At 40.6% G+C, this 16240-nt stretch overlaps 3 protein-coding genes across 3 annotated transcripts in view; 1 reads left to right on the plus strand and 2 right to left on the minus strand.

Annotated features, from left to right (window-relative positions):
• The window catches only part of akirin1 (akirin 1), an 11147-nt gene extending 8998 nt beyond the window's left edge, over positions 1–2149 (minus strand). The window contains exon 1 of the mRNA XM_035672900.1: positions 1745–2149. Coding sequence (XP_035528793.1) covers positions 1745–1949 — 205 coding nt within the window. The 5' untranslated portion in view covers positions 1950–2149. The remainder of the gene's footprint in view (positions 1–1744) is intronic.
• Positions 2150–4382: 2233 nt separating this feature from the next.
• On the minus strand, positions 4383–6091 carry cnr2 (cannabinoid receptor 2). Its single transcript, XM_035672901.1, has 2 exons — positions 6022–6091; positions 4383–5869 (listed from the first exon to the last, which is right to left on the minus strand). The coding sequence occupies exons 1-2, from the start codon at positions 6089–6091 to the stop codon at positions 4812–4814; spliced, it is 1128 nt and encodes a 375-aa protein (XP_035528794.1). The 3' UTR covers positions 4383–4811.
• A 7661-nt stretch (positions 6092–13752) lies between these two features.
• On the plus strand, positions 13753–15869 carry pnrc2 (proline-rich nuclear receptor coactivator 2). Its single transcript, XM_035672555.1, has 3 exons — positions 13753–13962; positions 14526–14744; positions 14981–15869. Exon 3 carries the CDS (start codon positions 15004–15006, stop codon positions 15472–15474), a length of 471 nt encoding a protein of 156 aa, XP_035528448.1. The 5' UTR covers positions 13753–13962; positions 14526–14744; positions 14981–15003; the 3' UTR covers positions 15475–15869.
• The last annotated feature ends 371 nt before the right edge of the window (positions 15870–16240 follow it).

The raw sequence follows: 16240 nt of genomic DNA on the forward strand, positions 1-16240 counted from the left end.
TCATTTCATTTGTGTCAGTCACAAACTGTGGCAGACATTACTTTGTATATATTTCATAATTATTAATATAAAAAAAAGGTACATAGGCTCTTATATTTCCATTTTTATTTTTAACTTATATGTATATACCTACACACACACACACACACACACACATTTATAGTGTGTTAGATTATAATTTAAGTAATATTTCTATTCTTTAACACTGTGTGAGCACCTTGAACAACTGTAACAAACAAATCTTCCCACCTGGGATCAATAAAATATTTCTTTTGTTAAATAATTTACCTTACACATTGTCAACCAACTCTATTTTACATTGATGAGAGCTTCTTCTTCTGACTTTGTGCTGCTTTCCACAGTATTTAAATGTTTTTTACTTACTGAATAAACCTCACAGTGACACCAATGTACTACCAAAAGCTTTTTTTTTTTGCATTATATACAAACCGGGGAAGAAACTTTTCATATGGGACACACGCAGACACACTACCAAAACGTCTAAGATATCACTGGCCGAGCTCTGCTACGAAGGACGGCTCACTCCCCAATTACAAACACATTTCTCCTCCACTGTTGGATGTGTAGTGGCGAGATGATGCGGTTCAATACTGGTGTGCACATAATGGCAACTAGGAGTTAACAGCATGGCTTAGCGCAGGTCGTACAGCTGTCTCCATCTTGTAATCCTCTCACATTTCACAGCAATGAAGTGATCAAATAAACTCAAAAAAAAAAGGTGCAGAAATGTTTTAAATCAGAATTCAAAAAGCGTAAGGATTAGGCCTCTCTGCTATCACGCTGCCCAATCTCAGTGACTGGCACATACAATAAGCCTCGCTGGATCGCAGTGGAGACATCTAGGTAATTATCTGTGAGTCTACTTGTGTGTGAGCCCCACACCCGTCCGACGCTCAACGCAGAGCTTTGTAAGTCAATGGGAGAGTACAGACATAAAGGAAATGCACAATGCCCTCAAGGCCTGAAGAGGAAAAAGAAATGGTTGTGGTGCATAATGGTAACCCCCCCCCCACCTCAATGCAAGACAATTGTGGCACTAAAGCCAGGGGACATTGCCCAGGCAGCTTCTAATTAACAGCCTGCGATGAGTTTCTGCTGCTGGGGATGCCAACAGGCTAGATGGTCACCCAGGTGTTAAATAAAGTAGGATCTTTTGTTTAATCCCCATCAGTTTTTAAATGTTTAATTAAACATATCGACACATGTAATAGCCGTGATATACCGTGCTATAGCTGTGTTGATAAGGGCAGCCACACAGCAACATCCAATGCTCTCAAAGCTAGAAATAGTGATTGATTAGCGAGCTATGCGAAGAACTTTGAATCCAGTATCTCCATGAGCAAATCACCACTGGTCTAATCTAACTCAAGCGTAAGTAACAATACAATGAGCTGGCAACATGCCACCAATGAATACCTATAGTTTAAAAAAAAAAACACACAGCCGTGTTCTGCTTCTGCTGATCCATTTCTATTAGTATAAAAATGATCTGTATCGGTAGCTTGGCGACGTTTCCCCTTCCTGGCGTTAGCCTGTGCTAAGCTAAATTAAACGTTTAGCCTCCAACCCCCATTCTGTTTCTCTCAACCAGCGAGCTTTCCCGTCCACTCCACCCAAACCCAAACCCCCTCCCCCATGACACCCACCCTGAAACGCAGGGGAGACAGAGAGAGAGAGAGAAGGGGGGGGGAAAAAAACGTCAAATCTGGCTTTAATTTCATACCTGGGGTGAGCCTGTGTTCGCCTCCCATGGCCGGGGGAGACATCGAATGCGTGGGGCTGTCGACCGGGGGACGGAGGTTGCATCTTTGCGGGGACGGAGTGCCAGGAGTCCCCGGTAGTGGGTTGCACCTTCTCCGCTTGGGAGACTGGGGACTGAGGAGGGCCTCAAACTCCATCGACCGCTTTAACGTTGCTCCACAAGCCATGTTAGCTAAACACAAAGGCGAAAAATAAGTTGGGAGGAAAAACGACCCGCTTAAAAAATAATAATATATATATATTTTTTTTTTTTTTAAAAAGGGGGTTTAACGTTTTAACGGCCCTCGAATTATTTGAGCCTTTCTTCGTCTCCACAACAACGGGGTTTCTTCTCTGAGTAGTAAAGCCAACTGCCGACCCTGCCTGCTGAATTTTTAAAACGTCACAATGGCGGATCCTACCATCGGCGGAAAGAGGGGGGTTCCCACTCATTTACGAGATGTTATTTTATACACATCGCCGATTTGACTCGTACTTGTTGTCGAGAGTTGTTTTTTTTTAGCGTGGTGTTTAATGAGTATCGGAATAACTTGTGATTTTGTCGTGTGTTTTGCCGTTTTACGCCACTGTGTCCCGCCGCTCAACCCCGTTGTTGTTGTTGATTGCTTTCCGTTGAACTCAAATTGAAGGTTCACGAGACGTCTGGTGGTGGTGATCAGGTAAATCAAGCAGATTAAAAATGAACTCTAGAGTGATGTTACACTTAAATCTCCTTCAGTAGAAAGCAGATTTATAGTTTTTACCTACCGTCTGTCAACAAATAGCAGGTTTCATACTGTATTTTCGCATTTTCTCTACAAACTAATTACCAGATACAGCAGGCTATGTACCATTTTGCAATAGGCAGTATTATCTACATGTCTGCATGGTGATAATAAACTGTAATAGAGTCTCTGAGTTTCGCAAGAGAGCTGGATCACACTAGTTTGACTAAAAATAGGATATTTTTGTATGCACTGCATGAACACATCTGTATACTAAGCAGATATACATTAATTTATGATCTTATCTTAGGCTACTTTGTTATATCAGCTATATGCATCAGTAACTAGCCATACACTCACTACTGTCTCTTCTTTTGAAAATAACCATGTCCAATAATGAATCGCCCATCAATTTATATTTGCTTCAGTCTCTACCACTGGATGTTCATCTGGCGTTGGCAGTTTGATATGTGCAACATAAAATAAACTGATAAGATTAAATGACCTCTGTTAATCCCTGATTTAAAGAAAATTACAGGATCAAAACCTTCTTTTTACTGGAATCCTGGCTTGTTAATGCATAATAATATTGTTCTTATTTGACTGTTGGCACATTAAAACAAAACAACATTGTATGCAGTCATTACTGTTAACAGATGGACCTGTGGAAAGAAGAACAAAACATGCAGCCAGTATTGCAGCTTGTGGTTTATACTGCTGGGAAGTATTCAGCAATAATAATTAAAGTGGCATTTTTCTCCTCATAAAAAGTGGTAAAAGCGATATGAGCAATCATTTTCTTGATTTTCCACTGAGCAGTTCCATTAGATCCTCCTCACTGCATTCTTTAGCTGTTTCTGGTTATCTGGTGTAGCATTTTGAAGAATAAAATCCACTCATTTCCAATTTTATGATCATTCTGGAGGCTGTGGTTTGAGTAGCTGTTGAATTATACTGAGAGGGGTTTCTAATATTTAACCTACCCTTATTCATATAAACTGGGTATACAAAATAACACAAATGCCACCTCACAGTATAATTAAAATCGTTTAAACAAACATATAAACATTAGTACTTTTATGAAGGTATCATTTATTGTAGGACTGTATTATAAGACCCACTAATAAACTTACTGCTAGACAATTCTTATTTTCTGGCAGGGCAGACTCCCAGCATCCTGCATGTCACTAAAAAAAAAACACCCAAAAGATTGATACAGAGATAAAGACTCATTGCAAACACCACCGCCCAGTGCTGACTTGGTTTCTAACAATGACATAGCTTTACTTATGGAATTTGCTTCAAAATAAACATAAAGAGTCAAACTAGAGTATGGTCAAGTATTATTTTTTAATCAGTTGATATAGCAGTTTACACATGTTCTGTCTAGTATCCAATGGCACCTGTGCGTTTAAGTGTATGTCAATATGTTCTTCACTGCAGCTGCCAGTTGTGACCATTGCAGAGAGTGTTCTAGCGTCCATGCTCGTTCTCTTCCTGGCATGTGTCCCATTTACCTCGGCACACTGCTTGGGATTCATGTGGTGAACATTGTGTGAAATCCTCCCGTGCTAGGGTCCTTTGTGGAGTCCTGGCATTCATGTGCAGATAGGAAGGGCAACCCACAGGGTCCTCTTTTCCTGAACGCCGAGGGACAATCCTCAAACATAAACAAGCACATGAACAATAAATACACCTTTCTACTGTGTGGTGAACCCAGAAGTTAAGTCAGCACTTCAGTTCACAGGACAGGACACATGTTAAAGGAGAGAGAGAGAGAGAGAGAGAGAGAGAGAGAGTCACGGGAGGCGGAGAGGTTAAAGGTTATGGGTTGGATGTTCACATACACTAAAATGGTCCAAACCAAAGCCTATTTAGCATTGTTTCTACTGGAATCTGTTACTAGTGTAGTTCTTCCACTCATCACAAAATGCAAAAACACTCCTAGCTGTAGATAGCAATATTTTTTAAATCCTACCCTACTTATATAATTAAATTAAAAGCTAATGGCGACAAAATATTTGCCAAGGTTAATGGTTTCTTCTTACAAGTTGTCTTTTCCGTGTATGTTGTAACTGCAAGTAAAACAAAATTTGTAGCATGTTTGCCACATTATTACATTTATGATATCACCGGTTATTTTAGTTAAGTTTAATAGTCTTTACTACAGTAAACTCTATGGATGGTAAATGATGAATGAATCCTGCTCACAGATATTTTAGATATTAATCTGAATCTACAGTGAAGTTGTGAGTGATTTTTTTTACACCCCAGCACGCTGCCATAAACACAGACACCTCTCTATCTCTACAGCTACTCCTTAACTCATTTTCTGATGTCCAGCTGCTGATTGTTCACCCCTTCTGAGATCGAGTTAAGTCGGGTGGTTCTGTTCCTGGACTCTTCTGCAGAGGGTAACCCTGGTGGTATGCTTTCTGCAGCTCTTTTACACCTCCCAACCTCACACAGCTTCTGTAGCAACTGCAGTAGAGCGACTCTTAGCTCTCGACAGCGCAGTGCATACAGCAGTGGGTTGACTGCAGAGTTGACCAGGCAGAGGGTGCTGCAAAAGGCGAAGGCTCTCTGTTGGGTGTGGGTCAGGATCACAGAGACATCAGCTATCATGAAGGAGAGTACAGGAAGCCAGCAGCCCACTAGAATGAGTAGGATCAGACCAAAGGTACGTGCTAACCTGATATCCATCCTCATGCGGGCCTGGCCTCTACCTGCTGCTCCCTGGAGATTCGTCATGGAGGACTCATGTTGGTGAGCCTTCCACAGGATGAGAACGTAAGCCCCCAAAATGAGAGCCAGAAGCACCAGGATGAAGCTGGTCCAGCAGGCCAGATAACCCTGGTTGATGTATGGAAAGAGGCGTGAACAGGGTGGAGTAAGCCCTGTGGGACACCTCCAGCCCATCAGAGGCAAGAAAGAGATGAAGATGGTGGCGCTCCAGAGGACCAGCAGGCTCAACAGGGCTCGCCGACGGGTCAGCACTGCCTTATAGCTGGAGGCTTTTTGAATGCAGAGGTAGCGGTCCAAAGCAGTCAGCAGTAAACTCCCCACTGAGCTACTGAAGGCCATGGTGACACCACCTAATTTAAAGAGGTAGGCCGTGGGGCCGTCACTGTGGCGAAAGAGGTGAAAGTCCAGGAAGCTGGTGGTGAAGAAGCAGCTGGCAAAGATATCAGCCAGAGCAAGGCTGCCAATGAACAGATATGAAGGCCGTTGCCGCAGGGTGGCTGTGGCAGCGATCACTCCCAACACAAGAGCGTTTTCCAGCAGTGTGACAGGACCTGCCAGGAAACAGATGGAGCCGATGGCTGTCCTTTCTGCCTTCATAAGGACCATGTAGCATTCCAGATTCTCACAAGACATGTTAACTGTAAGATAAATACAGATATCAGGACACATTTTAGTGGGAAAGTGTGCTGAAACTACAACTGCAATTGTAAATGCATCCTTAAGTATTAGCATAAACTGCATTATCTTGATCCACCTCAAAATCTAAAGAAGCATATTTAAGGCTGCATACCTATTGGCGACGAGGCGTTCTCTTTGGCTTCTGTGGGTCCTAAAGAAGTGGGAACCTCCCATGCCTCCATTTCAACTGTTACAGTATGGGCCAGTGCTAAAATGTAATGAGCAAATAAGGTAAGTCATTAAATTTGTTGTTGTTTTATTAAGAGAAATAAACATATCAGCAGCCAAAACACAACAAAAATTGTTATTGGAATTTATCAGAATTTTATTTTGTTATAAGTGATTACCAGATTACTGTTATTAATGTGCAAGACAAGAGAACGAATACAGCAAGATCAAAACCTCTAGAGGAAAAATAATACAAGAAAAAAAACAATTTTAATTATTCTGTAATTATGTGATTGATGACAGTCATCCTCTCCTCTTTTTTTACAGTAAGTGGCAACAAATAAAGTAGAAAACGACTTTTTCTCTCTTTGTCAATATTGAACTTGGTGCTAAAAAAGGACATTAACATGTGTGAGTCACGACAGAGAGTCATTTAGAGGTCAGGGCAAACAAACAATGATCATTACAGTATCTGCTGATGCTGATATTGAAGAGATAGTTGCAGGGAGCCCGCTATATCATGGTTTAAAGCAAACCATAAACCAATTTTCTTTAAAAAGAAGAAAGAAAGAGCTTCATATCTGTCCGTGCTGTGTAGAAACATTTAATGTGAACATGATGTTTTCAGCGTGATTCCTAAAATCCTCGGATCTTATCACTTTCAGCTGCATATATAAAACATTTATAACTATTATGACTTGAACATGAATGTCATGAATGTTTAAATCATCAACATATATAATCCTTTATTGTATAATGATAAATACATTTCCTTGATTTCTTGATCCAGAGTGACAGCGGAGTGTCCAGTGAAACTCTATACCCCTCTCTTTTTCATTTTTATGATGTGAGCTAGTCCAGAGGATTAATATTTAATTAATTTTTCCACAGTGATTTTACTGTAAGTGCATTCAGTTACCTGCTGGGATGAACATAACAGCAGACTGGTGTTGGTCTATTATTATATTTAACAGGATGAAGACTGCCCCCTTTTGGAATTAGAGGGGATTGTACTGTAACAAAACAGTAAATCAGTGGGTGAAGGTCACCACAGAGATGAACAACCTCCTGTAGAGTACAGCACTTGTATTCAATCAATAGATTAAAGTAAGTATTGAAAGCTGATGTGAAAGGATTTGATTAACGTAAACAATGCTGTGATAAACGGGATCAACCACCTAGAATTGCTCGCAATCGAGTGGCTTAAATATTTTTGGGAGGTAAAAATATGACTCAAACACATACAATAATTCACATTAATGTTAAAGGAAATTTTGTTCATTACACCTGGGAAACATTGAGACAATTACATTTTAAAAAACATTTAAAAAGATGAAAGAAAGTAAGAGGCTTATATGACGCCTATATAGGATATCCTCAGGAGTAGACTTCACCCAGTCACCATGCCCTTTATTCCATTTTTATCCCTTTATTCTGTCTCCAGTGACCATTATTTTTCTTCACAAATTTGGTAACGCCTCATGAAAGCATAGGAAATATATTTGGGCAGAAGTGATGGAAGTAAATTACTTTCCAGAAAGCCCCTTATTGACTTGAGGGACAATATTTCTCAATTCAACTATGGGCCATATGGGTGCATGCACTGTGGATATTACACACCCTCAGGCTTGTCTTTCCTCCCTTGTGGTGAAAGATCTTGATTGGCTGAGTGCTGTGTTTTGACTATTAAGGATTCTTCAAAATGATTTCCTCTTCAATAAAGCAGCAGCATATAATAAAAAAACATACAGGCATCCAATCGAGTCGCACCACTGGTGACCTGCGCGTTGAAATATGATGTGTCAATAACTCATTGAGTCACTGTTGCACCCTGTAACAATCTTGCAAAATGTCACAAGTAAAGCAGTTGGAGCCAAAAACCGAAACATTTCAGGGCGAAAGTATACTGCACGAATACACACACTGCTGAAGAATAATTATATAACTTCTAAAACCATATGTACATCACATTTCCCCAGAGCTTTCATCACAAAGCCATTTTAAATCCAATTTAGGATATTATTTTGAACTTTTAATGGAATAACCTTTTAAGAGCTTACCCTTTTGTTGTTTCTGATAAGCTGGTGGTTTCCTGTTTTCGATGTTATGTTGCCTCTTAACAGCAGAGAAATTGCAGCATGGTTTCACAGACCTACAGACCTGACTGGTGGCAGACTGCGAGTGTGAGGGGAGAAGATAAAGAGGCTGTGGCTGTGATGACATGAAGGCAAGGGGGAGGGAGAGGGGAAAGAGAGACACACACACAGAGAAAAAGATGGAAGGATGAGCCCAAATTATGTTCTTTTGAAGTATTACAAGTATATCTGGAGTCTTTGATGAAACTGAGAATAAAGTATTAGCAGAAGAGTCAATTTTCTGTTTGATTATATATAATAGAGGTTAAAGGGACTAGATGAAATGTTTCCATATGTATATATGTACATATAATAGAGATCACACACATCTGGGTGTTATGTCCTTCTCAAGTGATGCCGTTCCAGCAGTCAGGATGGACTCGAGGGAGGAGAGCACTTAAGCAAGGTGTTGGGTGCTAGGTGTGAAAAACATGTCGATAAAAAAAGGCGGAAAAACACACCGTGCAGTATTTACTTGAAAAATATCAATAAAGTGACTTCTCATGGTTACATTATGATTGGCTGTAAACCCATTACTCCCACTGAGAGTGTTTTTTCCCCCCAGTGCATTAATAACCTCCTAAATGGATTAAGATTACTTTGCCAAACTACTTTGCAAGGTCAAGAATGAACTTTCAAATTAACAACCTCCTTTTACCCAGCCAGGGTAGCTGAAGACATTTTGCCATTGAATTATTCCTATTTGTACAGCAACAGTGTTTCCTTCCAGCCCTTTTGCTAATTACTTTCCACTCATCTTCATTTGAAAGACGGTATCTGGGATCACACATGCACGTTCTCACCCCTTCCTCATAGGAATCACATGGTTCATGCTATTTTTTTTCATAACATATTGCTTGAAGGATGACAAGAATAGCTTAATTGCTTGCCCTCTGTGGATTGGAAGGACTGGCAAGATGATAAAATAGGAGATTTTAATTATGTCTGCTTTGTTAATTTAAAGCTACAAGTGTGCACATTATAAAAGACAATTTAATACAATTGTTTTGTTCTAGGTGTATAATAAAGAGTTCCTTTGAAAAAAATTTTACTTAGTTGTCGGTTTCTTTCCCTTTTATACTTCTATCCAGCTGTTTAGCTCTGTTTTGTGCTCATTCATTTCAAATGGGGTTTATAAGGGTTTATTATTGAACATGTTTACATTGGATCCACAGTATGTACTGAAGTGTCTCTACTGCAAATTCAGACAGATTTTTTATCTTTTCTTTTACACTACTGACCAGTAGCCATTGAAGTCACGGTTAGTGGGTGTGTCAGGGTGTAATACTGCTTGCAGCACAACAGGGGGCAATCCAAGCAACCATAAACTAGTGGGCATTATGAGTGACTGGCAGTGAACATCATTGACATGGCTATGTGTTAAAAGGTTGTTCATCCTTTTGATCTTTATTATCCCTTAAAGATACAAAATTGAACGCACCGAGCCGTTCCCTCATCAATTAAAGCCATTTAATTTAGCTAATGTCCCTCTGGTGAAAATAAAGTACATTAGTAGTTCAATAACAACTGAATCAGGTCATGAAATCACATTCCTGAGGCATTCTGAAATGAACTAGCATCCTATTTTAGCCTCCCACTTTAGAGAAAAGTATGCTAAATAAAACAGTAACTGGGACTAACAAATATATTCAATAACAAGAAAACAGGTCAGAAAGTTTTGTGAAAAGTTGACGTTCAGACACCATTCAATAAAGTGAATTATGATTTGAAAAAGCTCTTGTAATAAGATGGTGATATGAAGTACACTGGTCGTGTCCTCTCCTCCTCTGACCTGAAAGCTCCAGCAGACCAGAAGGCAGGAAATGTGATTATGAGCAGACAGCACAGCTCCAATAAGATTTCTTCTCAGTCACTGTCTGACCAGGTGCAGCACAGCAGAACAGGCCACAGGACAGAATAAAGCTGGAAATGTTCAATTATCAGTTGAATTACATCATCCTGTTACACAATCCCCTTTTTAGAAATCACCTTGGACACAAACATTAGGGCTCGCCTTGCTGTTTCAGATGGTTTCAGGCTGAATCCATTAATCAAATTTCCTTTCCTCATTTCCAGATTGCCAGACGTTCAGACAGCAGTATCAGATCACTGATGTGAAAAACACAAGAAAAAATGAACACATCAAACAAAAATCCAATTACTTCATGCTAAATGCTTTAATAATGATTAATTATTTACAGGCTTGGGAAGTAATGAATTACATGTTACAGAGTTACCTTATCAGGATACAAAAAAAAAAAAAACTGTAATCGATTACAGTGTACAGAAAACAGATGAAAAACAGTTACATTTAGTAGAAATGGGGATTATTATCAGGATTGCAGTTTTAAAATACATCCCAGTACAGAGCAAGTTCTGCCTTCCAGCTGTGCAAATGGTCCCTAGACTACTGCCTGAATTTGCTTAATGTTAAGCTTACACTGAGCAGAGGACACATTTTCAATTGTAAAATGAAAGGCTTAAATTATATATTAGGAAATCAAAGGGGGAATTTAAAACTACAAAAAACGTATTTACTATAAAATGTAAAACATTTCTTACATTTGCTATTTACAATACTCAAGTAGTAAACTGTAAGTACAAGATTTGATCTTCTGTTCAGCATTCACCAATTAAATGTTAAAGTGGTATTAAGGACTTGTGTTGACTTGTAGTTGTACTCAGTGCCATAGGATTTTAAGAAATTCTAAGGTCATGAATCGAAGTCCCCAGTAATTATTAGGTTATTTTACATTTTTTGATTATTACATCTTAATAGTCTCATTAGAATAACTGTCTCAGGGCATATTTCCACTGTAATTAGAACAAGATAGTTATTTCCGGAAAATGTTCTAGGAAATTGCACATAAAGGTCTAAATGTAGACATATTCTAAAATCTAAGATACTGGATACAACTGAACCAAAAATACCAAAGGCTTGACCTCAATGTCGTCAGTGGTAGCTACGGCCCTGCTTGTACTGATAACCAATGAGAAACAACATCAAGTTTTATTCTAGCCCTGTTTTGTCTTCCATCACAGAGGTAAAAAACACAGGAAGTGTATTGGACAGTTATGTGCAGTTTTTGCTTAGAAAGACACCTGTAGGTCCGAACATCGGCACTTGAAAAACAAGTAGTGAGTCAATGATCCAACAACCTTATCAGTGGGTCTTCAAAAATCTTGATTCTCCATAGCTGGATGGCCTGCTTGAACGAGGGAAGAACTGAAATATTGTGTTAAATGAGAGATTTTATGTAAAAACATAATAATAAAAAACATAATACTCTCAACCGTATTGTTTATATTAATTTGTCCATTTATTTATTCTTTGCCATGGGCTCATAGGTATATGGAATAAGGGGTAGGTGGGTACTGACCCTGGGTCTGTATTTGTGTCGTTAGGCCATATTGTCTTTTATTATCACTATATTGTTAAAACAGAGATGTGGGGACATGTTGTGTGTGTCTTTGACTAGATTGTACACAGTGCGTTTAATTACAGAGTGTGTGTCACTTAAGTGCATTCGGGCTCCTTTGTGTTATGTCACAGTGCCCCCACTAACCTACGGGAAAAAAACAAAAAGGGAAGACTGTGTGTGGTACGTGCTTGTTGCTGTTATAAAAGATCTCTGACATGCGCTCGACATGTTGCTGAGTGTTGTGAAATTGTTTCTGCTTCGGTTCTTTCCCACTTCACTTTGTGTAGTGGGCGTTGCCTTTCAGTCAATTCAAATTCATGTGAAACCTAATTGATCGTTTACCTTCCGCCCTTTGCACCCACTGCCAACTAACTACTGTAAATGGCCCTATGAGCCAGAGAGAATTAGACTTGTTTGTTCGCAGCCTTTCCAGTATAATCACCACACATTCACTGTGTCCATGACATGTTTATACTGCAAGCTTTTTATGACCAGTCAAATATGGAGATTTGTTCACCTCCTGTGATCTGTACGACCTACAGAAGCCTCTCAGTGACCTACTTTCCATACATAGCTAACTCTTGATTGGCACCACCCCCTTCAAAGGTTGCTTTGCTTTTGGGGAGTGTCTTTCCACGGCCTTCAGCTGTGAGCGTTGGCTGACGCAGACTGTGTTATGCAACTTTTTTTTAAAAACCCAGACACTTTAAACAAGGTGAAAACTACACTGGTTGCGGACTTAGATGTGAGTTAATCTATCACACCAGTTGTTTTATATTCTTTAGACTTAGACCTGCAGACTCCCATAAAACCAGCTGTAAGAACACAGCAGGCTATCACACATGACCTTATAAAGACAAGAGGGGAAAGTACAAAATGTACTTATAATACTAAGTAGGCCTAAGTGCTGTAAGGTAAAAAACATTGAGAACTAAAAAATAACCTGAGTCTAAACACAGGATACATGAAGGCTAAAAGCTGGGTAGCAAATAATAGAAAAGTGCAACAGAGGCCAAGTTCTAAGTGTTAAACAATGATTTTAAACCAGATTCAGCCACCGAATACAAAAATATTCAGCAGTAACACGGCAGAAAATGATCAAAATAGTCTTAACTTTAACTTGAAAATGTAGTGTAAACAAGCCACATATGTCCTGCAATTTACATGTTATACTAATCTGTTTTTAGTATCCCCACACACCTCAGCTCTCTGTGATACTGGAGTCCATTGTAAACCATTTGGTTCTAGGTTAAATCAACAAAACATCAGGGGAAAGAAGATTTACACCTAAATAACCCCCAATAACATGTCCAGCTGTTGCAGATTCATGACAGTATTAGTTTATATGACACTATATAACTTGAACAGTAGTGTATTAAGTCTGAATTGGGCTTTTGTATCAAAGCTCACACTGACTGTATGAGTATGGCACCAAATTAGTCTATTGTAGCGTATGAGCTGTACATTCAAACCTCACTCTCCCTTTCCTGTTTTCATTTCACTACTCAATAAGAGGGGCTGTTTCAAAAAAATGGTCAATGTCTTGTTTTTAGCAGGAGGACACATAAGCTGGGGGGAGATGTGTGTGTGTAGGGGGGATGGGCAGCTCACAGACAGAAGCTGTTGTGTATCATTACAGCCTGTTGCAGCTGTTTCAACTCAGCACAACAGGTTTAACCACTAAACCGGAACCGTGGAGCAACAAATCCGTTTTCCCATAACAGAAAAAAAAGAAGTATGCCAGTAAATCTGAACTGGGTACGTGTTTACCTTTTTTGAACGATGGATCGACATACATAACACAAAACTATCTACTACTACTCTACTATCTAATGCCCCCCCCCCCTCAATAAAAAGACGTCGTATGCGGCCTTGTAGTTACTTCCTGTGTCGTTTTTAATGCTAGGAAGTGGTTTGTCTTTCTGTTATTCTCTCACTTCTCTCAGGAAATACCCGAGCTCCTCCAACAAAGGAGGGTCGGCGATTGACGTCACCGGTCTGGCAACAGGCGTAACTGCGTCCGACCCGTCTCGTCGCTGATTGGTCGCTCGGTTTGTACTCGGCACCTGATTGGTCGGATCTCGGTAAGAGCGAGCTACATATCTCTGCTGTAGATTCCATTTTGTTGCAATTCAGACGGAGTCGGGAGAGTGAGAGAGAGAAAAGTGGCGTCCTACGGCCACTTTTAACACCACATAAGCTTCGAAAGTGACGGACTTGTGGGGGAAATATAGCTCTGCTGTGCTTCCTACATAGTCCGCCGAGGGATTTCACTAAATTTTTTTTCTTTCTGACGAAGGGCTTCATCAACCAAGCCTGAAGAAGTCGGTAAGCAGAAGCCGTTTTGTGCTTCGTCGCCATATTGAGCTCATCGTTTCTTTGTTTTGGTTTGGTGCCAAGGTAGTGTAGACTCCGAGACTACAAACGCGTTATTTACTCAACTATCAGTTCGGGGTTGTATTAATCAGTACACCGCGATTTAAACTTGTATCACGTTTTTTTTTTTTTTGGTACACCGATAATCGTCAACACGAACAGCCACTTAGGACAAAGCGGGCTGCACTGAAGCTAAGCTGGAGGCTCATAAACAAAGTGGAATAATAAACATGGCGCAGTTTTCTTATGTAATATTTTGTTGTGATCGACAGTAATGTGTATATAATATTTTTTTTATCACTAAACGATGGGTAGTTGTCGTTTTTTGTCTGGTATTGATTTTTGTTTTGCAGTGCTAGATGTAATGACGCACTCTAATATACCTCCCCCCTCCCCCTGGAAGAAAACAGTGCAGGCGGAATAACAAAACCTTTTTTAATGTATAATTTTGCCATCATAACACGTTCATTTAGCCCTTGACTTGACTGACTGAATTTTGTTTTGCCCTGTTTAAGGTACTCGACTTCTTGGAGCATCGTGTGCCGAGGTGAGTTGATGTTCAGCTCGGCTCCACAGCAAAACAACGCTCATTGGCACATGAAAACCTTAGACCTTGCTGGACAAAAAAGTGCAGTGAGAAGTAGACTGAGAACTACTTCGAGGACCTGGGGCCCGATTGGCGGTGAAAGATTGAAGAGAGAGCTCTGCTTCGTCGACTTTCTAACAACAAAGAGGTGAGCTGGGGCTGTTTTGCTCTCGGTTGTGTGTGTGTGAGTGGGGGAGGGGCGACGCGGGCCCGACTGTCTGCTGTTTCTGCACGTAGCCCCGAGTGGTTGTTTTCATTGAGCGGTGGCGCAAATGTGGATGGATTACATACTGTTTTACAAGAAATAACAATAATTAAAACCCTCAAATTTCACAATACGAACAGGATTTTGGTGCAGCACTAAACATATTCTATATCATATAGGTGACACGTAGTGCTGAAGCATTATGGGAGGCGGAGAGAGGTACAACATTCCAGTTTCCCACCCGGAGCGCCCGTTCCCCAAGAAGAACCACCAGCTTGGTCGGGCTAAGCAGAGAAGCCGTGATCAGAACGGGGCAGCAGCATCTGCAGGAGGGGTAGGGGGTCTTCACCACCATGGCCACCGCCGGAGCGAGAAAGGCGCAGCCTACCACAGGTCTCCAGAGGCGCGGCAGGCCGTGTCTGCAGACAAGAATGCTTCTGCCCGCTTTGCCACCAACTATGATCAGAACTGGGAGGGTGCTGTGTCTCACCTCAATACGCTCCTGGCCACCCAGGGAAGTCCGAGCTACGCAGGGCCCAAGTTCAGCGAGCCACCCTCACCCAGCGTGTTGCCCAAACCCCCCAGCCACTGGGTGTCCTTCCCAATGGGCTCCTGCGACAACAGGGAGATGATGGCCTTCCAGCTCAAGAGCCTCCTAAAGGTGCAGGCCTGAGAGGGATACTCACATCTGATGATAACAAAAAAAAAAAAGCCAATGAACTGGGATTCTCTTGAGGGCACCCACCCACCAGGAACACCTCAGTGCTGTAATTCTTTTAGATGTTTTTAGATTGACCCCTTAGTGTGAAGTGTGAGGCACTTGCAGCAGTGTTTGCTGTGAATGTTTATTTTAACACACTTTTTTTAAACAAACCAATATTTCAAGATATTACAGCCCCTGAGCCTTGCTGGTCGGTGATGCTTTTATTGGAGTCAGTTTCTATGACTATTGACAAACTGGATATCCTTTATACTTGTTTTGTTCTTTTTAATGTTGGCTGTCAAAGCAGATTGAGTGCTTTTTTTTCCTCTACCAAACAAGGGTTATAGTATAGGTCAGGTAAATTCCCAACACCTTTACGGTCCATTTCTGTTGGACACAATTTTTCATTTACATAAGTTTAATGATGATTCTTTAGACTCTTCCTCTAAAGGTTCAGGTGCTAAAGCAAACTCACATTTGTAGCATTTTTTGACTAGGGCCCACTGTATTTTCTTATATGTATCTCGGCCCTTGTTTGGTATAGAAAATGGACACTCAACTGCAATTCTGCAGGGAAAAAGCTATCTTACTGGAGGTAATAAGCTGTAGTGAGTAAGTACAGGTCAAAAGTATAACCTCAAATTGAAGGGTAATAAGAGACCATGGCACACAGGCCTTGGACTGTCAACTCCTGTACCTTTTTTATTGCGCTGTGCGCACATGCACTATAGGAGTT

Source organism: Morone saxatilis, unplaced genomic scaffold (genome assembly GCF_004916995.1).
Source record: "Morone saxatilis isolate NCDOM2014 unplaced genomic scaffold, NCSU_SB_2.0 Contig24, whole genome shotgun sequence".
NCBI lineage: Eukaryota > Metazoa > Chordata > Actinopteri > Moronidae > Morone > Morone saxatilis.

Excerpts from the sequence above, each read along its gene's own strand:
- cnr2 (XM_035672901.1), bottom strand. The coding sequence starts at position 6,091 with ATGGAGGCATGGGAGGTTCCCACTTCTTTAGGACCCACAGAAGCCAAA. Across the intron at positions 5,870-6,021 it reads GAACGCCTCGTCGCCAATAG|TTAACATGTCTTGTGAGAAT; the intron begins GTATGCAGCCTT and ends TTTATCTTACAG.
- pnrc2 (XM_035672555.1), top strand. The coding sequence starts at position 15,004 with ATGGGAGGCGGAGAGAGGTACAACATTCCAGTTTCCCACCCGGAGCGC.